The 26,407-nt window shown below is 43.8% G+C and overlaps 1 protein-coding gene across 2 annotated transcripts in view; it reads right to left on the reverse strand.

The window, feature by feature from the left end:
• gpr158a (G protein-coupled receptor 158a) overlaps positions 1-26,407 on the reverse strand; it is a 64,249-nt gene that overhangs the window by 21,283 nt on the left and 16,559 nt on the right. For both annotated transcript variants that reach the window (XM_070986277.1, XM_070986275.1), the window contains exons 3-5: positions 13,501-13,603; positions 10,370-10,596; positions 6,844-6,912 (exon numbers count right to left, since the gene is read on the reverse strand). In XM_070986277.1, the coding sequence (XP_070842378.1) occupies positions 6,844-6,912; positions 10,370-10,596; positions 13,501-13,603 (399 nt within the window). The remainder of the gene's footprint in view (positions 1-6,843; positions 6,913-10,369; positions 10,597-13,500; positions 13,604-26,407) is intronic.

Consider the following 26,407-nt stretch of genomic DNA (forward strand, 5'->3'; position numbering starts at 1 on the left):
TCATTAGACTAATGCAGTTGGAAAAGCATCAAAAACCAACAGTGTGTAATTAACTTGTAACATGTAGACTATAAAAATGCAAATGTGTGTGCGCACGGTCGTCGATGTGGAGGGTGAGGCTTCAGGGATTGATCCCCTTTGCTTTGAAGGTCAGGGTCCCACGGGGTATCAATCACATGGGATGTTAGACCTTCACTGCATTCAGCAGAGAGTAAAGATACCAAACTGTAGACTGTTATAAACACTGTTAAAGTCTGATTATCTGACTTTACAGAGTCGGATGTTGGCCTTGTTTGAGTTTTGTCTGTAGATCTTATTTCTTTTAACATAAAGAACCACATAAACTGTGGACTTTGGAATAAGTGAATTGGTCGGATTGAAGACAAAAAAACTGGGTGATCAATTGCTCTTCAATTGACTGTTTTGATTTTTGGCCACTTGGGGGCAGTAAAACAAGCTGTAAACACAACACTGACATATTATGACCTTATAAAGTTGATATTAGTTTTTTATTGAAACCCACTGCAGTTGGATTTTGGGCTGATGAGAGTGATAATGAATGAACTAAAACCTGAAACGTTACAGGCCATGAAACCAAAACAATCAGTTAAAAGATGCCAAAAAACACTGTAGAGCTGAGTCGAATTGCAGAGGAGGGTAAGTCTCAAGCAACCTGTTTCACATTTCATGATCCATTGTTATAAAAACATGGATTAGTGCAGTTTGGAGCCTTTTTAAGTCTATTTAAGCTTCAGTGAAGGCTCTAACAGTGGTTTACTGGTGAACACCGCTAACAAATGAGTAATTACTTGCTGTAATTACTGTAAACTAATTGTGCTTTGTGGTGTCAAGTGCTCTCTGTCTAATAGCTTGCACGCTAAATTAAAAATTTAGACCTCATATTGCATAAACACAGCAACATTCTGCTTCAAAGATGATTCTTCACATGCGTTCATCTTCCTAATCACCTGATGGATGATGGGGAATTGCAGCCTGGAGTCTCAGAATCTTAACTTGTTTATATTAATTTTGCTAATATCTCTAAATGAATGAGGTCAGAACTTAAAAGATGCCGATAGCGTGACCCAAACTGTTTTAATGCCTCTGAATTGTGCCTCTGGCAGACTTAGTAGAAATTTTAAATTATGGTTTGAATGTTGAATTATTATTAGGGCTTGGCAGCTATGACGGCTAGAAGAGCAACCTCATGCTAATGGAGCACTTACTGGAATGAAAATGCCAAAATAAAATATCATACATGAGTCATCTGTCAATGATGCAGTATAAACACGTCAGCTTTCAGATTTTAAAAAAATGACTGAAACTTAAAACGCTGGCCACTTCCAGTCAGAAGAACAGACTGTGCTAAATTTCAGCCTTTTGTTATCACAGTTTCTTTGGAAACTGCCACCAGCTAACGGGGAGAAAAATGACTTTCAGCCATTTAGCGTGTCTGTTCTCCGTCTGAGTAGAGAAAGGGATGGTGCGGCCCCGGGAATCATTCTGTCACAACAAAGCTCTCGTGCTACTTTTAATGTTTTGACATGAAATAGTGACAGCCATCCTGCCCCGCTTTTTCTGGTCATCATCTCCTGCTCATTGCCCATCGCCTCTCTTTTCTAATCTCCAAAACACCTTCAGTACGAGACAGTGGGCGGTGGGAGCAGAGGGGAGGTGGGGTGTTGTAATAGCAATGGATCCAATTTTATATGAAAGCCGACACTCACTGCCGCATGGGAAGGGCAGTTTTCTGGAGGGAGGTAATGGTTTCTTCTCCTCCCGCTGCTCCCTGAGGTGGGCTGAGTGTAAATTACATCCAGCTCGGCCTCTGCACAGCCAAGACCAGAGCCGACTGCCGCTCGCCTCCTACAACTCTTCCCTCCTCATCACCAGTGAGATCCTCAGAGATATTCCCTTCTTGCTCTGGCACAAAGGGACGTATCAGAGAGGGAACAGCCTACACGCATGTGGTGATGCTATCTTTCCTTCTCCAGTCTCTAAAGCTCTCACAGATAGAGGGAGGGAGACACTCCAGCTGCAGCGGTGCCTCCTCAACTTCAACTTAGCGACCGTATGCTTTGGGAGACTCTGCAGCACTTTGCAGAAAGAAGAAGTGAAGCCGGGTATGAAGGGACGGCTGGAGAAGCAAACAGCAACCCTCCAGATTCACTTAAGTCAGATTGAAAGTGTCAGAACAGCTTGGATGGAAAGCAGAGCTGAGCAAGGGAGAGAAGTGGCTGGCAGACTGCGTTTCATGGCCTGTCAGGTCAGGATACATTATCCCCTGGCCATACTGTTTCTCATTAGCCCCCTGATGTGCTGTGAAGCCCTGCCTGCATGCCTGCCATGCATGGTGAAGCCCTGAGTCGGGTCAAGGTGGCACCTCGGCCCAGCTTGGCACCGAGACAATGCTGAGATTGGACAGGTGGAGAGACAAGGAACGAGGGGCAGGGGAATCATACCCAAAGGTCACTGATTTGAAAACCACAAAGGTTTGTTGGGGTAGGACAGTCGTGATGCTCTGTATTCCGCCCCGAACAAAAGGACTGGGAAGAAACTGGGGGGATGTAATCCTTGTGGTTTCATAGGTTTAGGTAGGTCTGAATTTGCCTGGTCAGTACCATTATATAGGGTCTGTCCTTCAAAACCACAAACCTCTCAACGTTGATGTCAGGCTGGATGATCGGGCTTTGCAAAGCCTCTGACGTCAACACTTCGACACTGCGGTTTATATCCTTCTTCCTACCAGCAGTAGATGTTAGCTTCTTTAAACAATAACCACGAGAAAAGACGTCATTTGTAATGGTTTGGATTAAAGAAGCAATGTCACCTTGCCAGTAAGGGAACCAGATCAGGCTCATAGGGTTGTTTACCGAGTGCCTCATTCATTTTCTCTCAGCATCCTAAAAACTGAAGGCAAAGATGACGTTGTGTCCTACGGATCAAGATTGGATCATATGTTCAAACTAGTGAGAGGCACTTTGAAAAATGACACATAAAACAGAGTTTTAATGCCTAAATTTAATCTTCTATAAGCTCTTTTTTGCACTAACCTCATTAGACCAGAATGCAATGCAGCTGCCAGACATGCAGCCTTTTCAGCTGTATGCTTTTTTCTGAATATAAAGTCTTCTTTGACACTAATTGGTATTATTGCTCTTTAAACAATCACAAATTAATATAAACAGGGCATTTGTATGGACTTAAAGATCTGAAGATCTGGGTCGTTAACATGAGCAGTGAAAGTACACACAGCTGAAAAGATTAAAAAAAAACCTCATCAACTGATCATTCGATCTGAGGGAAAGTCTCATCAATAAGTGATCTGAAAACATGAGAGCAACGAGCGCTTAGGTGTCGCCAACACTATAAAAAAGAAACTTGCACATTAGCGCTTTTACATATGAGCTAACATTAATGAATGCACAAGCAGCAGAGCAGGAGGCGTGACATGTCTCACAGGGGAGGACATGCAGGGAGAGGACTCGCGCTGACTCTGGGTCAGTCTGCACTGGTGCACACGCAGATGGACAGGAAGTAGCAAAGGGAAAGTGAGTCTCATACAGCGCGCTTACCTCCAGTTAATGTTATTGTCAGCTTTCTGCAATAACCTCATTTCTGTAACATCATTTAAAAGAGAAACTTTCCTTAATCTGGATGAGGGATTGACAGAAAGCTGGTTGATGTAGCTTAATTTCTGCCGGGGGAACCTGAATTCCTTAACGTCTGCACGCTTAGCCAGGTTTGTAACAGGGTTTTTACATTTTTGTATCGGCCTTAGACAGACTGTGACAGCAGCACAGAGAGGAAAGGAAGTGCATCCGAAGTTTGACTAAAGCTGATAATTACCAAGTCAATTTCCACAGCTGAACAAGCAAAATTCAACCGTTTGTGCACACACAGGAAAAACTATGTGCTCTCCCACTATAAAAATACTCTTCAAGCTTCAGAGTCATACAAATGGGCGACACATTAAAGAAAAAACAACATAAGGTGCCTTAGTGAGATGTTGGGCCATCACGTGCCTCCAGAAGAGCTTCGAGGCTCCTTATTCACGCATGTGGAACTCTACTGGAAGGACTTCTTGCATTTTCCTTAATATTGTGAAGCACCTGTCCAAGTTCCACCCAAGAGGCCGGGCGACACCTCACTCTTGTCTGAATGCATCGCTGGCTCGACTGGAGGAGGTGGTTGCCTCTGAAAAAGCAAACAGCGATCGTCATCCAAACTCTGTCACTTCACTCCAATCTAAGCCTCCCCAGCAGCGTCAATAAGAAGCTGCAAAGAGACAAACGCAGGGCTGGCAAGCTAATCCCGGGATCACATTGTGAATCACAAATGCGTGTCCGCTCTCCCCCTCTCTCATTTCCACAGCCAGACGGAAATAGCCGGCTTTGGCCGTGCCATAATTTTGCCTCTTTCCTCCTGCACTCCCTGTTCCTTCCCTTTCATTTCAAAGCAGGGGGGCTGAAGTTATTGCATGTGACACGCCCGGGAGGGGGGGGGGATTGCATTACACCACAATGCCGAATACCATGGGAGAAGGATGAGATGTATCTCCTGCTGCTTAATAACAGCAGAATTATTTAAAATAGAAGCAGCAGCAGCGGCGGCAGAATATTTCTGAATCTATATTTAGATGGGGAGTGATGCGTCTCACCCTCACAGCCGCGGCTCATGTGGGATTCGCAGGGGGAGACATGGAAATGCATCAGGGTGGAGATCAATCTAGCGTGCTGCACAGAGCCATGCGGAAAGATGCTGTTTTCACATGATCGGCCTGAGACGTTTTATCAAAGTCGCGTTCACGGTGACCATGTCAGCATAACAGCACAGAATAATCTGACTCCAGCACAAGCGCTGAAAGGTGGCAGAATTCATGGCGTGAGCTACAAAGTTAAGTTTCCTTTGTAGAGGCTTTTCACAAGAAATCTATTTTTAGCACTCGCTGCCACCGCTACGTCAGCTGGAAACAGGATTATCATCTACGATTCATCCATTCACCGACCAATAACCCGACTCCCAGCTTGCTTTCACTCTGCAAATTTCAAACATTATTACTTTCCAGGATCTTGTTGCAGCAAATTGCATTGATTAGCCGGCTCTAAATCAGTTGGCTTTAATTACATTTACCCTGCATTGCTTGGCTAAGCATATAGCTCCACATGATTGCAAGTAAATTGCAATTAGGCACCCAAGAGGAAGACATATCGGCGGATTCATGTAAATCAGTGGTATGTGGGTGTGGGACAGACGCTGGTCATCTGCAAGAATAACGAGGTGCTTCAGAAGTTGGCAAACAATGTCACCGTCTATTAACTGGAAAGAGTTTCGTTGATTATCATAACAGTGACTGAACTTCTTGTCTACACATGTTTAATCTCTGTTAGACTTTATATTCATCCAGTTTCTTGGAACAGCGAATGAAGAAAGAGTCTCAGTTGGACCATAAAGCTTCAGCTAAACAGGAACCATTTCCAGGAGTTATTTATTCCCCACTAGCTGAACCAAGAATGCTGTTTTCATTGATTGTTTGCTCTGTAATGAGACATCCACGAGCTTCGACCGATACTTTGACACCGTCTTTGCTTACACTTTAACCTTTTGCCACCCACTGTTCTGCCAACAGGACCCAACACAATGTAAAACTTTAACTTGTGGTAATTTTTGCAAAGAAGGCCATAGTGTAAAAATAATCCAGGTGGAATGCACAGGATAGTAGAGAACAACTAAAACCTTAAAAATACAATGTTTCTCAAATTTTAAAGCAGTCTGGCTGTCCAACAGTGTCATAAATAAGGTCCAAAATTCATTGTAAGGTTATAATGTTCAAAAAACAGAAGGGCTGCCATCAGTGATTATTTCCATTATCTGTTAATTTGACATTTATTTCCTCAATTAATCGATCACTTTGTTAATAAAACATCAGAAAACAGTTAAAATTTTCCAAAGCTGTATGTGATTTATTTGAATTGCTTGTGTATCCAACCAATAGTCCAGAACCCAACCCAGGTGTTAAGTCACTTACTCACGTTATACAAGACGGCACCAGTGGACGTTTGACATTTATGTTTGAAACTGATCCATGAGTAATTGAGAAATCGTTCCACGATCATGGACTTGAGGAGTGATATAAGTATGTTTCATTTAAGTGACCAGCTTGAGGTAAAAACTGGAATAAATAAGTCCCAAATAAATAAATAAATAAAAATGGCCAGAACATGAATTAAGAATACAAGGTCTTAAAAGGTTATGGTCAAATCAAATCTGATGGAGTGTATTCTGTGAGAAGGTCTGAATGAGCGCAGTCTGTACGAAGCAGCGTGAGTGGCTGGTCAACAGATGGTCGTGTTGACAGGCCGCTGGGCTCATTGGCCAGCTCTGTGTGCAGTTAGCGGGGGGGCACCAACCAGCCCCGGCGTGTTTGTCTGTGCCGCTATATCACACGCACACCTTGGCTGCAAAAACCTGCTCATCACAGCTCCATGCAGCTGTCAAGAAAAAACAAACATGACAACAGTGTGATTTATGCGCCGAGGTTTGTACTACCTGACAAGGCAAACGATCCTGCTCCTCGTTGATGCTGCAGAGCAGAAACTTTCTTCCTGAGCTCTGATTCTGTTTGAGACGAGCGAGCGACGGCGTGAACTGAAGGTCAGACTGAATGCCAACCTTCAGTCAATGAGAAGATTGTTGTTTTCAGCTCAAAGGAGCATGGCACGAGGATTATCAGCGACTGCGTCAAGAAATGAGCACATGAAAGGATGCGCGCGCGCGCACACACACACACACACACACACACACACACACACACACGCAGACTATCAAGTGTCTCAGGCTTACCGGAAAGTAGAGAAGCAGAGCTCCACACAGGATGGCCTCCAGTAGGACTAGTCCTGATGCTCTGATACTCTGCCAAAAAACAAAGATGCACCAATTAATAAACTTCTCTTTTATGCATCGTGCACTTAAACCTGCATTAATTAAAGATTTTTGGCCATTTAGGGCTACCGTACAAAGCTGTAAACACAGCATTAGCATTCTGTTTCCTCATGAAGTTGTTATGAGTAACGCATTCAGCAGACGTGGAGCAACATTAGCATTCATTTGGGATCATGTTTTTGGCCATCTGGTAATGTGAATCCAATATTCACTCTTCTTTTAGCTCTGGTTTGGTCTCCACCTGCTCCTCAGCAGTTCATCATTAAAGTACTGTATCTTCACCAGCAAGCTGCTAACTTCGCTGTCGGAAACCTGAGGGGAACTGCAGTTTCTGCAGGGTTGTCACTATAAATAACTCATTTTATACAACATGTAGTCATCTGATTCAGTGTTGATATAAAAATATTGATTATAGCAGCTTTCATTTTCATGCTCACTTATGTACAAGATGCAATTCTGAAATAAGATCAACTGATCATCATCAGAAAAAACAACTGAAGGAAACATATAAAGCTGCTACTTCGATTTCATTCATATTTATTTTTATATGTATATGTTTTATTCTTGAATATTTTGCACTGTGAAGTTGGCACCAAAAAGTTTCATTACTGGAGACGATGTTACATTGTTACAAGTATATGACAATAAAAAAATCTTGAACCTTGAATCTTATAATGTCCAAAATCTCTGTACTTCAGTAGGACCTTTGAAACGCCCTTCATACTGCAGGAGAGCTAAACAGCTGTAAAACAGCAGGGTGTCATAATATTCCAGGAGGATTGAAAAGTGCTGAACTCCAACAGAACAACCTCAAAGCTCCCGCCTCGGGACTTTTTATAGAGAAGTTCACCATTTCAGGCACTTTGTGTGTAAGATATTTAACAACATATCATCCTCTAATTGACATAATGCTGGAGGGGGCTTTCAGAGAGCAGGAGACAACTGCACCCCCCATTAAAAAAACCTTCAACCGCAGCTATGGAGACCAAACAAGTGATATTTATCCTGTTTAAAATATAAAAAAACATTAATCTGCAACCCAAATGAACCCATTTGTTTATGAAAATGAACTGTTTTTGATTTATCGCGAAGTTATCGCAAAGAGCTTTGAAACTAAGCTCTTAAACTTAGTTTGAGAAGATTAATGGGGATTACATAAATGAGGATTACATAATTATGACAAAGCCCTGGAGTATCTAAAAGTTTCATCTGCTTTATTAACGGGAGCGATCCTTTGTTCAGCTCTGGCTGATAGGAAGGAGTCTTCAGGTGTGTGGGGGAGAGAGCAGCTCCCCTGTCGCGAATGTGGTGAGTCGTCAGGTTTATCCTCGCATGTCTAATGCTCCAAACAAAGCCTTCAATTAAGACAATTAATTGACAGCAGAAACTAGAGGCTCAGAGGAAGTTCAATCAGAAGTTTACTTAGAAAGTGAACTTAGTATTTACTACTGTTTACACAGACTCATTCAAATTGACATCAGCAGTGATAAATGTGACACACACGGTGTCTACAGTCATATTCAAAGTGCTACTTATATAGAAGCAATTCTGTTTTACAGATTAATATATTCATGATTCAGCTAAAAGCCAAGAAACTTCCTGTTTTTGCAGTGTGCAAGCTAGCATTTTTGGCAGAAACTGCAGCAGTTTGAGCAGAAAGTAGAAACAGAAAACATGGCTGAGAAGACAAAAAGTTACCCTACGTTTACACGTAGCAGGGTTTTTGGAAAACGGATATTTTGGCCTCTGCGTTTTCAAAAATAACATTCAAAAATGTTGTTGTTTACATGAACCTGGATAAATACACTGTCGAGCGCCATCATAACTATGCCAAACCCATGGGTGTGAGTGTAAATGTTGTGACGTTTCGGAACCTAAAACGCCGTTTAACCCTGTTCACACGCCAACACATAACCAACGTTTTCAGAAATCTCCATGTTGGCCGGAGTTTTTGAAAATGATCGTTTTCCGTGAAAAAAACTCAGTTTGCATGTAAACAAGAAGCCAAACCGCATGAAAACATACATTTTCCCCAAATGTAAACGTAGGCTAACTGCCTGTCTCTGCCCTGCCTGTCCAGTCTGTCTCTGTGCTGCTGGAGGGTGTGGCCAGCAGGTTGGGCCGCCCTCCTGAGCACACCTGTGCTCAATCATCAATCGGGACTCACCTGCTCATACTATTCCTGCGTGGTAACGATCAGACCTGAAGCTTGTGTTAGCGCTCTGTCAGTGTTTTTGTCTTGCCTTCTTGTTCTCTTCCTAATTGGTTGTTTTTCCTGTTGTGCTCAGGTGCCCAGCCCACACCTGTCTCATCCATGCCCCGCCTATGTGCTCTCACAGAGGAGCTCTGCCTCACCTGAACTCCTTATTATTCATGAAACTGTTTAAACTGCTTTCTGCCTCATTTGTCTGAGCTGGTACTTTGGGTCCTGTGGACTCAGTTAAAACCTAACAGTGTTTAAGTGTGACCATAGAAAAAGGCAAGAATCTCAGTTCTAACTTGTCTCAACAATACTCCAATAATCTGACAACTCTCTGTTGATCTGGATAAAAAACCTTATGCTGTAGCACCAAACCAAACTACTGACTCCACAGAGACTTAATACTGTGCTGAAGTGCTATGAATATCTCGTGCATAAGCTAAATGCGAATGTTCGCTTTCCCTGCGGAGCGTTAAGTTTTGTGCTTGTGAAGTAGTTTCCCCTTTTGATGATGCAGTGGAAATGCCATCACCCTTCAAGGTAATGTGAAAAATATACTGTTTGCTAAAGTGATTAAATTAGATGGAGATGACTTTGTCAGCCAGGTGCAAATCTGAGTGTTTCTCACTGCCAAATGCAACAAACATACGATGTGAGTTAAATACCAACGTGGATTTTATTCTTAGAGAGTTTGACGCCCATGTATTTCGCTCAGAGTGTGGAAGATGAAGCGGTCAGCCGCCTGATGTATAAATCAGAGTGAACTCGCCTCAGTGCTCTCATTTACGCACACTGGTCGCAGTCCAAGTTGCTGATGTTGAATTGATCCGCAGCCTCTTGTCTGAGCTGTTTGAAATGATTTCAAAGCTTTATTGTGACCACCCACATATGGATTCACTGGTTTATTGATCCGAAGGGCTTTGATGATCATACAGGCTAGAAAACATCAAACAGGTAACTGATGTGATGTTGTAATGTGAGTTGAATCTGTGTAGCTCTCTCTTTTGCACCGCAGAGATTTCAAACTTTCACTTTTAATGGTGAAACAAAATCTCGACAAGCTGAAATGACTAACTGTGAGAGTCTTGATCCCACTTCTACACCAGCATTTAAGTAAATAAGACGCATTAAACCGTTATAAATTGCTAGTGAATGTAATCATGAAAAAAGAAAAACAGGGCTGTACTGTCTAGCAATCTCAACACCTGTCAGTCTGATCATGCGTACCTTATTCCTGCGAAAGTGGTAAATGAGCACCATGCTAACGAAGACGATCAACAGGCAGAGGCACTGGAAGGAGAGCACGGCCATGCGAAGGGCGCCGTCCTCTCGCGCCACACAGGGGGTGTCGTCCTTGCAGAAGGCGCAGCCCTGCTGGCACGGCAGGCAGTCGCTGGACGACCCCTCGTCTGCATTGGGGCCGCTGTCCGCAGCTTTTCCCATTTTCCCCATTCCTGTCAGAAACAAAATAGACAAATAAAGGAGTTAATCTCTAAAATTCAAGGCAGGAAATCTCAGCAACCAACCCAGTAATCTCTCCGCCACTGGCACTGATCAATAAGCTTATCAACACTCTGCAGATTTGATCACTTTCATGCTCGAGGACAGTGATAACCAGGGAGCTGTACTTGAATGTCAGGGGGTACGTATGGAAAGACTGTGGAGGGCAGCTCAGCTAATTATATTTTATAATTTATTTTTAGGCACGGTGACGCAGCAGGTAGTGCGCGTGCCTCACAGCAAGAAGGTCGCCGGTTTGATCCCCGGGTCGGACGGGGCCTTTTTGTGTGAAGTTTGCATGTTCTTCCCGTGCATGCGTGGGTTCTCTCCGGCTTCCTCCCACAGACCAAAAACATGCTCATTAGGTTAATTGGTGACTCTAAATTGTCCTTAGTTGTGAGTGTGAGTGTGCATGGTTGTTTGTCTGTATATGTTGCCCTGCGATTGGCTGGCGACCGGTTCAGGGTGTACCCCGCCTCTCGCCCGTCGACAGCTGGGATAGGCTCCAGCCCCCCCGCAACCCCGAAAGGGACAGTCGGGTATAGACAATGGATGGATGGAGAATTTATTTATAGAAATATATAATTCATAAGTTTTTAGTTAAAATGGATAAATGGTTAAAATTAATAGCATAAATGAATTTCACAGCTCAATGCCAGAATTGATAAGTGAAGTTGAAATTGTGATGAAAGAATAATGAAACGACATTGTTAGCTACAAGTAATAGATTATCTGTTGAAATGTTATCTATGAAACTGTTGAAACTTAGCTAAGACGACTGGATGAATTAAAAGAAATGCATAAATAGTGGAAATGTTTGCTAAAAATAACGAATAAACGGCTTGAATAATTAGCTTTATAATAAACAGCTGAAATGTGTTCGTCACGTTTCGATGTTCGAAGCAGGTTGTGATGCTAACTGTCAGTTTCTGAAGTGTCCTTGTGACTGCTCTGTCGAGACCTTTACTATAAGGTATAGATGAAGTGCTTCTGTGACAGACTGAAGCATCCTCAGTACATATATGCTTATCCCTCTCTGACCTTACAAGGATTCATCGACACTGTGTCAACACGATGGAGGTGGATCTATATGTGTGAACATGAAAAGTCAACACCGCCGCGCCCTGTTCAGTCACTGGCATATCATACAAGGCTGATAACTGCGGCTTCGCCTGGGAGGAAAGTACACAGAGGACAAAGCAGAACTTAATCATTTAATCCTGACAAGGACAGAGATGATGTCCAAAGACAGGGCAGGTTGGCTGAAACCATAAAAGTACAATATAAGACACTAGATCTGGGTGGGGAAAGTAAATAATGAAGAATTAGCACTGAGGTGGAGGAACACGCTAGCCACTAAACCGCTAACTGCTTCAAAAGGAGCTGCTCTGTTGAGGAGGGGTTTGGACACGCTGGACAACAGTGAATGCTAAAAAAAACACCCTCCCAGGGTAAACTAAGGTAACACTCAAACAAACCCAAGGGACAACAAGGAGCTACAGCTTTGTAAGAAATCCCCTGAGAGATGCCCATATGGTTGGACCGATAACGAATGGTGGTCTTGTGTGGAGCTTTTATGGAGGCTTTATTGGAAACAGCCATTGTCTCAGAGATTTGCAGGGATTTTGCCTTTAAAAAGAAACTGGCCTATTTTTCAAAGCTATGACTCTGCACATCATTGATCCCTTCCAAAGGACTACTTATCTCCATAGCAATGAGTCACATCCTTCAGCTCACTCTCGTTGGTTTGTTTCTCCTACGGCTGACTGACAGCAACGGCGACGCTAACTTCTCCCACATATTTACATGCATCCACAGTGGAAGATCACCGGGAGACAAAGGAAAGTGAGTTGCACTGGCTTTCTCTGCAAAGGAGTGTCAAGGATGTTCCCTTGTGGATTAACAGGCTTGTTATTGGCCCCATGGTGGGCCAGACTGCAGCACTACGCCTCGCTAACAGGCTTGCCTCTCCTCTCTATTATTGTGTTGTCAAAGACACACAGACACATGCACACACACACACACACACACACACACACACACACACCGAGCTTTCATGCAGACATGAACACGTGAGTTTGTGTGCACTCGCAGTACAGCGAACAGCACAAACAGGCAGAAGCAGACAGCACAGACGTCAAGAAATTGCAGAGCCTTTTTTTGTTTTTCTGTGCATGGAGGGAAAATATTTCAGGGTAAAACAGGGGTGCAGTAAGTTGAGCGGAGGCGGGAGGGAGGGAGGCAAATGGGTGAGAGAGGGGACGCGGTAAAATTGAGATAGACACAGAGGAACATGCTATATGAGGTTCGAGTGGGATGAGACAGAAGGGAAAGTGGATCAAAATGAAAGTATGGCAGGGAGAGAGATGGAGGGCAGGTGAAAACCGCTGGGGTTCAGCGTCTGCAAAAGCCTTTTTTAATTAACTCAGAGCAGACAGAATAAACTGGGAAAAGTAACCACCATTAAGAAGATATTTCCCATCTTGAACCTGATTGGCCTCCCCAGGTACTGGGGCTACTTCAATTTCCAGGCAGGGCAGTAACACGTGTCTCTTTCATTACTGAAGTTATAAAAGTAAGATAATGAAACAAACAAGATGGACTTATAGTTCTTCTGCAGATGGACATGATGACCAGGATATGTGCAACTTTGAAGCAGCGTCAAGCCTAAAAATTGAGCTCACCTGCTGCATTTGTACTAAATTTGGGAGAAAAGAGATGAAAAGGGCTCTCTGCTAGCATGTTAGCATGTCGCCGAAACTTGACAAATTCTGATGGGACACCTTTAAAAGTGACCAGTGACACAGTAATAAAGAATATGTCTTATCTGTCAGTGAAACAGGCGATAACTGACTTACTTGTGAATCCGTTGACAGCGACTCTGTTGGGATGGTAGAATCCTTTCTTGCAGTGGCACTTGTACTTGTCCAGGACAAATCCATGACCGTGGACGGGCAAACACTGTGAAGAGGAGCAAACATACACATCAACCACGCAGAGACGACAGCGGGTCAGCCTGAATTTCCTTCACAACAAATTTAGGAATTTAAAACACGTCGTCTCGTGACGCAGACTGATAACACACCAATATAAAAGCAATTAAAACGTGTCAATACTGAACCAAAAGTAAAGCCCGAAGCTGGGAATCAGTGAGCAGAACGTGGGATCAGATGTCTTGTGGGAGGGACGGGGGTCTAATTATTTAAGTTGTGAGATTCCCCTCTCCGTCGAACTGTGCCTTCTCGCCGCTCTGTATTAAATTAGTGAAGCTTCTTCCATTTGATTGAAAGTCTGATAGGAAACAGGCTGAGGGATAGAAAAACACGAGGGGCGTCAGGGGGCGTCCTCGCCAGACTTTGTGTCCTGTTTGCCAAATTACAAGATATAATTAATATCTAAATTAAGAACATACTTATTTGCGTGATTAAAGGAGAGCCGTTAATTCTCTTTCTTCTGGGAGTGAGACTCCATCTTCTCATCCGTCTGAACATATTTGGGTCATTGACATAAAGCTCTAATTTTTCTGCTCTTGCTCTCTCCCCAAAACTACACCACAGTCTTATTTGCACATGACGTGAACATGTTTCTCTAAGCAGAGATGATAATGTCTTATGAATCCCGAGAAATGACGAGGGGCCCAGAATAGCGACGGTGCTTCGGCTGACACTTGACACGTGATGAAGTGTTTGTGACCCGACTGTGAGAGATCCAGAGGCGAGGCCAGCGGCGGCGTCTAAATGAAGCATCAGTCACTGCGATGCTCCTCGTGGCGGACTGGACTCTGCACGTCTTAAGAGGCAGCTATTTCTGCTATCTCTCAAGGTCTTTGGTGAGGTCTGAGTGCGTTTTTCAGTCGGAGAGCGTCGGCCCTCAGCCAAAGCCTTGGAGAGGCCAGCCGGGGCTCGAAAGCACAAGGTAATTACCAGGTTACTATTCAGCGAACAAGTTCCTCAAACAAATCTCACTGAAGAGAGCAAAGCATTTAAAGTGGCACTACGCTAATCTGTTGAAGACGGCTCCTCGTTTCACTGGTGACAGCCTTGAAAAGGGGCCTTTTGGTCTTAAAATCGTGAACCTGTGTTCGGTACTTTGGAACTACGTATTTAAACTTCAACGGTATATCAAACCCACAAGACTGGAAGTATTTGCATATGTATTGCAGCTCTGCGTTACTAGTGATTCTGAATGGCCGACACAGGGTCTCAGACAGCATGAATTGTCTTTTTCTTATTTAAATTCACCAAAAAATAGAAAGATGTGTTCTTTATATTTAATATATCCTGTTTAATACGGCATTATTATTTGCATTGAGCCAACGTTTTTGGTTCATGGTTGTACTTTCGACTGACGCTTTAAAGCTGGCCTTTCACTCATTTTATGCTAACAGCGCAGCAGATGATGATGTAATTTAAAAGAGCTCAGTTTCCCTCTTTTCGACAGAGCGCTTTAGCATCTTTCAGCTCACTGTTTTGACTTTAGGGTCCATAACTTTAGTCTAACTCTCTCTCACCGCTCTCAGCAACGTTATTTGTTGTTTCCAGCAAAAGCTGACCAGCAGCTGAAGGCAGAAAGACAAGTTAGCGAGGAGCCGGTGAGCATAGCGGAGGCAGATATTTCACTCAGATTGAATATTGGACTTACATTTTACAAGTTGCCAGAAACATGACTTCAAATTAATGTTAATGTTGCTCTCTGTCTGGCGGATGGGTAACTAGGCAACTGTCCGTTAATGCTGCTTTAATCAAATTATCCTACTTCTCTGTGGATTAAAGAGGGAAAAGCGAGCCAGCATGGCAACCATCAGGAATCTGCTGAAAACTAGTTATCATCGTGCGGCCGAGCAGCATTCCAGAGAACAATGAGAAGAGCTTTAAGGTAATCTGATGGTTAAAAAAGGCTTAAAAAAAAACAACCTATGTTTGTGGCGCTTAGTCTGGATTACAACAGTTACCAAAGCACAGAAGCCTTCAGCCTTCTGCGTTGTGAGTCCCTTCATAAAAATCTGTCTGGCGCAGCTTTAAATGAGCTCTGTGCTGCAGCGTGAGTCAGGTAACTGATTTCATCTCCCAACAGTTGTCTCCTCAGGACAGGTGGAGCGTGCTGCAGCTACTGCCTGCCACTGTTAATATGCCCAGCTCACAGAGACACTGGAAGAAACAGCCTGAGACAGGTGTGCGTGCATGTGTGTGTGTGTGAGCGTGCATATTTTTCGTGTGTGTGACAGGGAGAGCCAGAAATAGCCCCGGCAGTGCATCCCACTCCTGCCTGCTGCGGTGATTGATGCGGGGGCTCGGATGTGGAGTATGTTGAACAGCAAAGCAGCCCAGACAGTGCAGCCTGACTCCCAGCTACCTGCCATCAGTCACATGCTAGGAGCCGGACTCACATCAAGAGGCCATAAAACAGAGTTTTTGGACCACATCTGTAAAGGTCTTCACTCGAAGAAAAGGACACCTGAAGTTATGGTGAAATAACTTAATGGTTGAAGAAGGTTTCTGGGCCAAGATGAGTTTATAATCATTCACAAAAACGTTTTTTATGAAAGTTATATTTTTTAAAGGCTAACTTAAAGGTGCCCATGTGTTTGTTTGTTTGTTTGTTTGTTTGTTTGTTTGTTTGTTTGTTTTGTTTTGTTTGTTTTGATAAGTGGGTCCCTATGTTGTTTATAGATGCACTTTCCTGCCAGAGGTGTCACACTATTCAACAGGTGTGTAATGCAAGTGGCAATGCACGAGCAAAACGCATGTAAGAGAAAGATTAGCCTAGCAAGCCAACAAACATGGACGTAAACAATGAAAGTCTTTCCTTTTTTTAAATTGGCTGCAAGCTTTTTGAGAGGGGCAAATGCATTAAAAACGACTGCTAAAGCCTCAGTTCTTTATCGGCGAATAACGCTGCATGAAACTCCACAATAGACAAAATGACTCCTGCACCTTTAAAACCCACGTCGACAAAATGTTATCGTCTGCAATTCTTTATGTTCAATAGTGAATTTAAATAAGCTAACAAATGAAACAATTACTCATTAAAAGTAAAGTAAATGACAGCTTACTTTCCTTTTTCAAGCAAAAATACCAAACATTTGCCACTTCCAGTGGGATTTTCTGCTTTTCACTGACATATATGTGAGCTGCTGAAAGACGTTTGAGCACAGCTGAAGATGTCACCTGTGGCTCTGAGAATGGACATTTTTCATAATTTTTTGCTGTCATAGTCTGAAAAGATTAATTAATTAGGAAGATGAAACTTATTTAGCAACATATTGCAACTTATTACAACATGATATACTGTCATGGTCTCTACAGGATTGCATTGTTTTGAAATATACAAGACTGTACACATAGGCTGTGGCCTACTTCTATATGCACGACACAATCTATTAATTATTTGTGATGATGTTCAGCTGATAGCGAAGCAACTCGGGCAGCCATATTGGTCCCTCCATTACGCCTGACGGCATCGACTGCGCTGCGAGAGAGCAGAAATCACATCAGATTTAACTGATGATTAATTAGGTCTATATGATTGAGAATGTGTTTGACTCTCTAACAGCTGTTTCTGATAAGATCTGACACGGAGGCAAGAAATAGATTCATGAGCCCTTTAAACAGAATTGAATAGATAAGAATAGGAAACAAAGGAACAGTGTTCAGTCAGCCTTTCTGTGTGGTCCAGAAACGAGTAAATATGATCTACCTCATTTATGTTTCATGACATAAATCACATGTAAAAGAGACACCTACAGCTTGTGCTGTATGTCTCCACCCCCCCAAGTTTCCCCACCAGCACCGCTGTTGTTGTTTACATCCCAGCTGTGGCAGCTGTCAATCACGCACACACTGACATGCTAATTGCCATGGTGACATGTGTGTGACCGCAAGCAAGAGCTTTTTTATCGGAGTGCGTCACGCTGTCAGACCAGCATGGTTCGCCTGCGACAGAGCACTTATAAAAGGGCCGCAGGAATCAAAAATAGACGCAACACACACTCGGTCTCTCTCTCTCAGTCTCTCTCTCTCTCTCTGGCTCGAATACAGTTTCTTACATCAGTGCTGTTTCTGTCATTGTGATCAATTCATAATTTAATAGTGATCTAAATTCAATAAACACACACCAGAACTCTGTCTCAGCAGTGACCCAAAGGAAGCAGGCCTGAATGCGACATTGCCAAAAGTATGTGGACACCCCAGTTTTGTTCTGTTTTTCATGTTTTGGGTGAGAGCCTTGGTTCCAGTTAGAGGAGGTCTTAATGCTGTAACATATCATGATATTTTAGACCAGGGACTCCCAACCTTTTTGGCTGAGCCTTTAAAATAGAGCAACGTCTACTCAAAGCCCACACTGTCAGATTGTTCATGAGCTGTGAGAAGAGTGATTTTACTCTCACTCAGGGTTGTTCCACTTTTATTTATGGGACTGAGTAGGTAAAATTATCCTTTTAAAAAATCTTTGTGCCCTCGTGCGCAATGCCAGCTACAGAGCCCTGACTTAATACCTTTGGGATGAACTGGAACTACGACCGCGAGCCAGGGGTCCGTTCCACAACAGCGACGTGGGAGTGCTGCATCCACGCACATGGCGAATGGTGCCAATGCACGTTTCACACATGACTGTCATTTGCAAATTGCTGATAAATTTGAGAGTCCTAACAGTCCCCTCGCTTGCTCATGCATTGTGTTTCTTTTGATTAGTTAAACGTGTCAAAATTAGTGTGAGAGGAAATTATCACACGTTGCAAGTCACAGCTTGCATGTTGCAGATTTGGCGAAACGGGCCCCAGGCCATACCACCCAACATCAGTGTCTAACCTCATTAACGCTCTTGTGGCTGAATGGGAGCCAATTTTTAAATATTTTTGGGTTGTTTTTGCCTTTATTTGAGAGTGGCAGAAGAGAGATGACAGGAAATGAGAGGGAAGAGATGACATGGAGCAAAGACTCGCGGCTGGATTCGAATCAGGAAACTTAGTGTTACACGGCCAGTGTCTTTAACGCCTCAACCGCCAGGATGCCAGGAATGTCTACATACTTTTGGCCATATTCTCCATGCAAATTCTGTGAGATCCAAATATCTCCTTGATTGCCAAGGGTATAAACTTCCTAATATATATTTTAGACGCATCGGGTGGAGGTCTGCATTGCTAATTATGTATTATGCATGCAAAAACCTGGGAAGAGCATGCAAAATATGTCTTGTTTTAAGTATAATACATTGCAAATACTTGTGCAAACAAGACAGTGAGAACCTCTAGACTAACCTTTAGACTATAAATTCACTCTAGCTTCATATCTACTGTAGATCACTGCATTAAACTGCATTAGACTGCAGCACTCCCGGCATACGAATGTGCACTCTACATATTCTTCCCCTGACACCAAACACAGCTGTTCTCCTCCATCACCTTTCTGTGACATGAAGCAGGGGAATAAAAACCAACTCCAAGAGTAGTACTAATTGATGCGGAGGGCAGGCATCTTCCACCTGACCAGGAAACCAGGAACTAGCTGAATTCTGCTTGCTAATTAGGGCCTGCAGAGGACTCTTCCACTCTTTGAAATAAGCCCACGCGCTTCCGGTCCAGCGCCGTGCCTAATCAACCGCTAATAGGCCTCTGTAGATATTTGTAATGATCCTACAGAGTGCAACACAAACCCAGAGGAAAGCTCATCGTCCAGTAATTACAGATTGAACTACAGAATGCACAGAAAGGAGGTGAGAAGAAAAGACTTGGCTGGAGGGCAATTTACTCTGCACATACAGTACAGTTGTGTCTGTGCTGTAAACTGCCAGCTCTGGATGTGTGTGAAGGCACCGGGGAAAGACGGTGTTTGTTTGAGGAAGAACTAAAAAACAAAGACAAGCCTAATGAGATTCTCTAAATAAAATACATGCACATGTACACCTGCACACATTTTCCATGGTCTTCCTCTTCTCTCAGAGAGTCCTAAGACTTGTATGAAGTCCGAGCTTTTGTCAAGTCTGGGAAAATAACCTTGGTGATATCATCAGTATCACCTGGCCTTGAGCTCAGAGACACACTGACATTAACCAGGCATGGAGCATCTGACAAAGAGACTCTAACTTGCATTTATAGATGTGTAGGCTGCAGAGCTTTTGGAGTTTGACTCACTGTGGGGACTAACAGTCGGCTATCTCTGCTCTCCTGCACGTTCTCCAGCCTAACGGGGGATAAATCACTGGAATGCTCCTTTAACTTGTACTAAAGGTAAGTCAAGTAGCTCTCTAACACACTTTGATCTGTTTTAACTGTGTGTCTTTTGAGTTTGGATGCACTTATTGGAAGTCTCCTTAGGCAATAATTTGGCCAAATAACTGAAAAGGGAACCAATTAGCTTGATTCAAGGCAGGTTTCAGCCTAAAATCTAAATATTATCATATAACCATAAAAGATTATTGTTACTTACTTGTTACTTACATATTAACTGTGCTTTCTGTATCAAAATTGTAAGTATGCACTTTTTAACTCAGCATGTTTTTAAGGTATTTATTGATCATGCCATTCAGAAGTCAAGTTTATGTTGTCAAGTTTACCAAACAGGACAAATCTCAATAGGTGCCGTACGCCAAGAGTACAGCAGAGCTGTAATTACAACATGAGGAAAATAATTACAGTATTAAGTCCATAAAAAGTAAAGTGAAATATGTAGTAGATTAAGCCTAATAATGTCAGTGAGAATATAAAGAGTATACTATAAATCTGGCTCACTAATCATTTATTGCCTCATAATTTGGTCCATAAGTTGGAGCAGCAAGCATGAAATGTGAGTGTTTGTATGTAGCTCTGCTATGAGAGAGAGAGAGAGAGAGAGCAGAAGAGACAGAGGGGGAAACCAAAAGAGAGAGAGAGGAATGAGTTTTGACATCAATATATTTGCTCCAGGCCGGGTTCATGCCTTTCTAGCTGCTGGGCAGGGACTGGGCTCAGTAAATTGGCGCTGGATCTGGCTCAGACCACAATTTCAGGCCTGTGCATTACTCTAACTCAGACACACACAGAGTCTCAGAGATGCTGCAGAGAGCTGGACAGCCGTGGGTCTGCGCTCAGAGGGACAGCGAGACAACACAGCCAGGCCTTTAAACGAGGTCAACTAGCAGGAGTTAGCCGGAGCGGGGCTGCCCGGACAGCGGGGGCCTCGCTTTGGGTGCAGTCCAAAGACCAAAGCCTAAACACCAGTGAGATAAACACTCTGGCCTGGAGGGAGCTTAACATGGCCATCAGGCTGAGACTAGCACTCACAACAGACACCGCTGGAATATTGCTTTCATAATCACATTCGCAGCTTATGTAAGTGTCAAAGTGAGCCAGCCAGGCACATATTTATTCTATGTTCACACTGGTAAATGCGCAGTAATGTTGACTGGACAGCCCTGCAAATAGATGTACACAGCCCCGCTGTCGGGGGGGGGGTCCAAGGAGCTCAAAAAAGAAACAACGAGAGAACGAGGAAACGAAAGGAGCAGAGAGGCAATGGGCAAATTTCTGGAAGGAAGCATGAAGCAGCAGCAGGTGAAGCTGAATGTGGCAAAGCTAGCAGACAAGCTAATTAGACATCAGCTAGCTTAGTTTAATCAGCTGCACTGCCCTGCAACCTGCAACCTGCTGGTATGAGGGGCCAAATTTGGAAAACGTTGTCTCTTTGTCCATAATTCCTAATGGCTGGCCTGCACACGCTCATGCCAAAAAAAAAGGACAACGAGCACTTAACAAAGAGGGATCAGGCGTGCACAAAGTTTTCTGACATCCTCTCAGCAGCCTCCAGCAACAAACAGCATCACCCCACACGACCCTCGGCTAAACTCAAACAGTATACAGTAACAGTTACTGTGCCTTCCTTGAAATCCCTGATTTGCAGCTTGACAGCGATTTAAAGAAGCTCAGTTTTCTTTAATGACATGTTTGAATCCAAAATTCCTCAAATTCACGGTCAGCCTGACCCAACGCAGGTCATTGATGTTATCTTTGCGAATGCAAGATGGAGAAAAGCCGGGATTACCACGAGTGAAGCACTGTGGATTCAACGCTACAGTCCTGGATAAAGAGGCTTTTTGCTGATTTTGCTGCCTTTGTCCCTTTATTACATAGCTTCCTATGGCAGGGTGCTATTGGAGTCACCCTTTGGGGGCTCAGTGGGCAGCTTCAACATCAGCAGTAAGCCTGGACCAGAGCTCTCATGTCCAAAGGACCAAGCTGAGATGTCTAGAGCATATGATCCTCCCGGACGCCTCCCTGCGGAGGTATTCCTAGGCAAGTCCAACTGGGAGGAGACCTCCCGGCCGACCCAGAACACACTGGAGGGATTATATATCCCCTCTGGGCTGGAAACGCCTCAGGATCTCCCAGGAGGAGCTGAGGACGCGGCTGAGGGAAGTCCATCATGACATGGACCCCGATACATGGAGGAAAATTCATGCGTAAAATTGACTGACTCGTTAGATTTTGTGTCTGCGGCGCGGCTCGGTGCGGGGTTACGTAAACAGCTTCATCAGGCCTGAACTGAAGTGAAGGCAGGTTACTTTTGTGTATGCAAACCAAGCTAGCATCACTAAATCTTTTCGTCTGCGCCCCTCACTCTTCCTCTGTCTGTTTCGATCGTCTGTGAGCACACGACTGTACTCATTTCACATCCAATCTCATGGGTCCCTAGACAAATGTTACCTCTACATTCCACTTTTTTCCCGTCCTCTGTGGACTGACTGTTTGCTTTCTGCCTCGGTTTACCGTGTGCTGCTAAGGCCGGGCAGAGCGGTTGTAAGACTGCGCTCGGGGGCGAGTGTACTCCGGTCTTCAAAGTGTTTCCATGTAAATTCAGAGTTCCAGCATTATCCACAGAGCCAATTAGCAGGACAGCGGCTAAGGGAAGGCCGTGCTGCGAGGGGCCGGGGGCCACAGTTAAAACCAGAAGTGTCCTGTGATCTCTAGTCCCACTGCGTTATACCCAACAGCCCTCAACCTCGATGTTTTCATCTCCTGTCCCTCTAAGGAGACCAAACTACAGGACACAGAGCATCTTACTCGTGTCCAGTGTGGGATTTGATTTCTGTAACACAAAAATGTCCTGGACGGCAGAGAGGCGCACTTACAAACTGAATCCAAACTGAATGTTTTTTGGATATTGAATGATGAAATGTGGGCTACGATACAGAAAATATTCAAAGTGTACTCAAGTATTCTGACCCAGGCTGTGTTGGCATAACACACGCCGCTAAAAAAAACATTTAAAAAAGGGTTTGTTTTTCTTTCTGCAGCTCTGAAAACTTTTGAAAACTGTTTCCAAGATGTAACGCGCCATCCATCTGCCGCGCTGCAGATCTCTGTCCATCCTGCTTAATCTTTCTGTCCACAGTAGGAAAAACACGCATTTATTGCCTTTTTTATTTCCTGGTCTTGAGTAGTACTCCACGTCCTGGTTTCTCTGCTACTTTACTACAATGCTGCACAATTCGCAAAAGGATTTGCTCAAATTGAAGGGTGAATTTAAATCACAGCACTATTCTGTTTCCTTCCTATCAAGCACCCTTATCAGCTCTGAAGCATAATCACAGCTTTGGTGAGATCACTGTAGATAATTAGCAGTTACCCTATTTATAGGCTCCTGAACATAGCGAGGAACATCGTTAAGAAGGACGCTTCAGGCCCTTTCTCTCCAGCCAAATTGGTGAAACGAGATCAGCGGGGTGAGCGGGCCGTGGCCTGACGTGAAACTGCTCTTTACGTGGGTCCCCGGAGGGAACCCCCACCCCACTACAGTGCCACATTTCAAAAAGTGTGTGTGTGGGGGGGGGGGGGGGGGGGGGATTCCCGAGACGCTGAAAAGCTATTTTTATCTTACAATCCCCCGGCCTGCAGATGACGGGGTAAGCATTTCTGTTGAATGAGTGCAGAGGGAACACTTACTCGTATCACATTCATGAAGGGGCTTGGGGAGTTAGCGGAGCATACAGCATGTTAAACGAACAGTCAGGTCCCAGTGAAGAGGGACATCGAGCTAGACGCTGCGCTACAAATTCATTTCAGTAAACATGCAGATGAATCGGGTCGTGTGTGATGAGCGCACAGGTAGGCACACAGGATGGTAGGCCATAGGTGGCAACACTGTCGCCTCACAGCTCGAAGGTCCTGGTTCGAACCCTGCTGTGGGCGCTGGTGGCGTGTCCTCCACCATGCCTTCAGTGCCTGCTGCTCGAGGAAAAAGGGGGCCTTTCTGTGTGGAGTTTGCATGTTCTCCCCGTGCTCCTTAAAAAAAAAAACACTGAAAACATGCAAGAAGATCACCACCTGACCAATGGTGACGACAAAAGGAACTGGTCCCCGGTCGGCTGGCAGCCCACCGCTCCTGGTCTGCCACGGAGGAAGGACAGACCAGGATGGGTGAAAGGCAGAGAAAAAATTTCACATATGCATGGCGTGTGCAGTTTCCCCTCCCTAACTCTGCATGTTGTGTTAAAATTGTGACTAATAAAGGATTTCTTTCTTTTCTTTTTTTCATCCAATCATTTAATTAGGGCCGAATGAAATGATTGGATGCACTTATTAAGAATGCAGCAGCCACAGATACCTGATTCTTTTTTGACAGTGCCTTCTGTTATTGGTCGCTGCGAGGAAAATTTCAACAAATATTACAAAAGAAATCCTTCTAAAATACATTTCCCACTCTACTTCTGCACAGTGCATTGCTTTACTTACTTTCAGCAGCTGAACACTGGCTGTTTCATTTCCGCTGTATCCACCATGTGGAATAAAATGGACAGTTTCTAGTAGAAAATGATTGCTAACACAAAGGACAAGTCATTATGGGACAGAATGGGGCCTAAAACTGTTGTATGTAAATGAAGCAACGTGCCTGATGCCCAAATCAATCTTTTTTGTGACACGTTGATTAATGAGTTTCAGTTTTCAAAGTGTTTCAAATGAATCCCATCAATCCAGCCTGCCACACGTCCTCCTCCGGCTGAAGGAATGAACTAAAATAAGGGAACGGCTCACTGAAGTAATTCAACACAAGTGCAAGAGGTTGAGCAAACATTACACTCTTGTGCCAGGAAATGTTTGTCCTCCTGTAGCCGTCCACGTGCTCTGCAGATAAAGGATCATAGCTGCCGATAGGATACATGGCCTTTGTCTAATCTTTGTAAGTTATGGACAGCTGCAGGCAAAGATTGCAGGACAAGAGACAATGAGATGTAAATCACAGAAACAAAGCATGACATGGAGAGCTTGGGTTGCAGTCACCTCCGTGGTTAATGCCTGTTAGCTCTTCTTCCTTCTGTCACTCCACACAGATCTGATGGTTTCTTGACACTTCAGACTGGAATCCTTATAGAAATCGAGGGTGTCGAACGCTGCGTACATTTTAAAGCCCCTTGAGGCAAATTTGTGAATTGCAATATTATGACTAAAACTCACTCGACTCGACATCTGCTGCCATTTATTGTCTCTTTAGCTTAAAGGTCCAGTGTGCAGGATTTAGCGCCATCTAGCGGTTGTTCACATGGAGATATTTTAGGACAAAAATCTGATGACATAATGACATTGCAAAGACAAAAACAATCTAAGAACAAACAGCTTCTCCTCACTAAAACTAGAACCATCTGATCTGGACTTGAGGTTAGAATCACGCTTAGGTTGGGGTCGGGGTTAGTTACTGTTGGGACTGGGGGATATAGTGGTCGTGGTTGGAGCTATAAGCCTCCAGGGAATGAATGTAAATCAATGTGGTCGCTCGTGTGCGCTTTTCTGTTTGCAAAACTGGGAGAGCGAGAAAACCAGAGAGAGACAGAAGGTGAGAGCAGGAGGGTAGCAGCAGTTGTTCAACACTGATGGCGTTATTAATTCAGCAGCACAAGGTACACGGCGGAGAAATCAGCGTGTGATTGAGATGATAGCCGCCTGGGCCACGACAACCTTGTGAACCAAGGTCAAGATATGAGAGCGATTCAACATACAGAGCTGGAATATCCACTCCAGCTTCTCGACAATATCGAGAGCACCACGGCGAGGCAAAAATAAACCACACATGCTGTTGAGTGTACAAAACACCATAACCATCAAATGTCCCCTGCCACGCCGTGGTTTGACATCTATTTTGTATGTTTTGGTGTGGACAGTCAGTCCTTTGCAGCCATATGGGTTGTTAGCTTTAGTGCTAAATTATAATGCTTCAACTGGCAAGGAGTTTGAATCCAAAGTTGCCTTTCAGAAGTAGAATATTTTAGCAAATGCATTTTGGAAAGTGAATTTGTACTTCATCGTCACCTCAGAAATGTGTGAATATGTGGACTGGAATTGCTACAAGAAGAGGAAAATGAAGACAGAAATGAAGAAGAGGGAACAACTCCTCGTCCTGTATTCCACTTCTCTGCTCCAACTGCGAAACAAAAGGTGATTGTCTGTTTACAGCAGCTACTAAAAACTCATTTTAGATCTCCATCCTGGGTTTTCTTTGTTTTTTGGTGTTTTTATTGTCCGTTTTGTCTCTCATTGTGCTTTTATTTATGTTTATTATTTATTTATGTATCATTTTTATTTTATTTTGTGGTGTGTGAGAAGAAATTTGAAACTGTGTGCTAAAAAAATCCTTATATAAATAACATTTTATTTTCTCAACCGCTCAACCGAAATGGTAAAACTAACAAGCAGCTCTGTGTGGATAAATTAGGCTTAATGCTAACATTAGCATGCTAACAGCTAAACGCCGATGCTGAGCAGGTGTGGCACTCAGTATCGAATGCTCACATTTGCTAATT

This window comes from Chaetodon trifascialis, chromosome 18 (assembly GCF_039877785.1).
Source record: "Chaetodon trifascialis isolate fChaTrf1 chromosome 18, fChaTrf1.hap1, whole genome shotgun sequence".
In the NCBI taxonomy this organism is placed as follows: Eukaryota; Metazoa; Chordata; class Actinopteri; order Chaetodontiformes; family Chaetodontidae; genus Chaetodon; species Chaetodon trifascialis.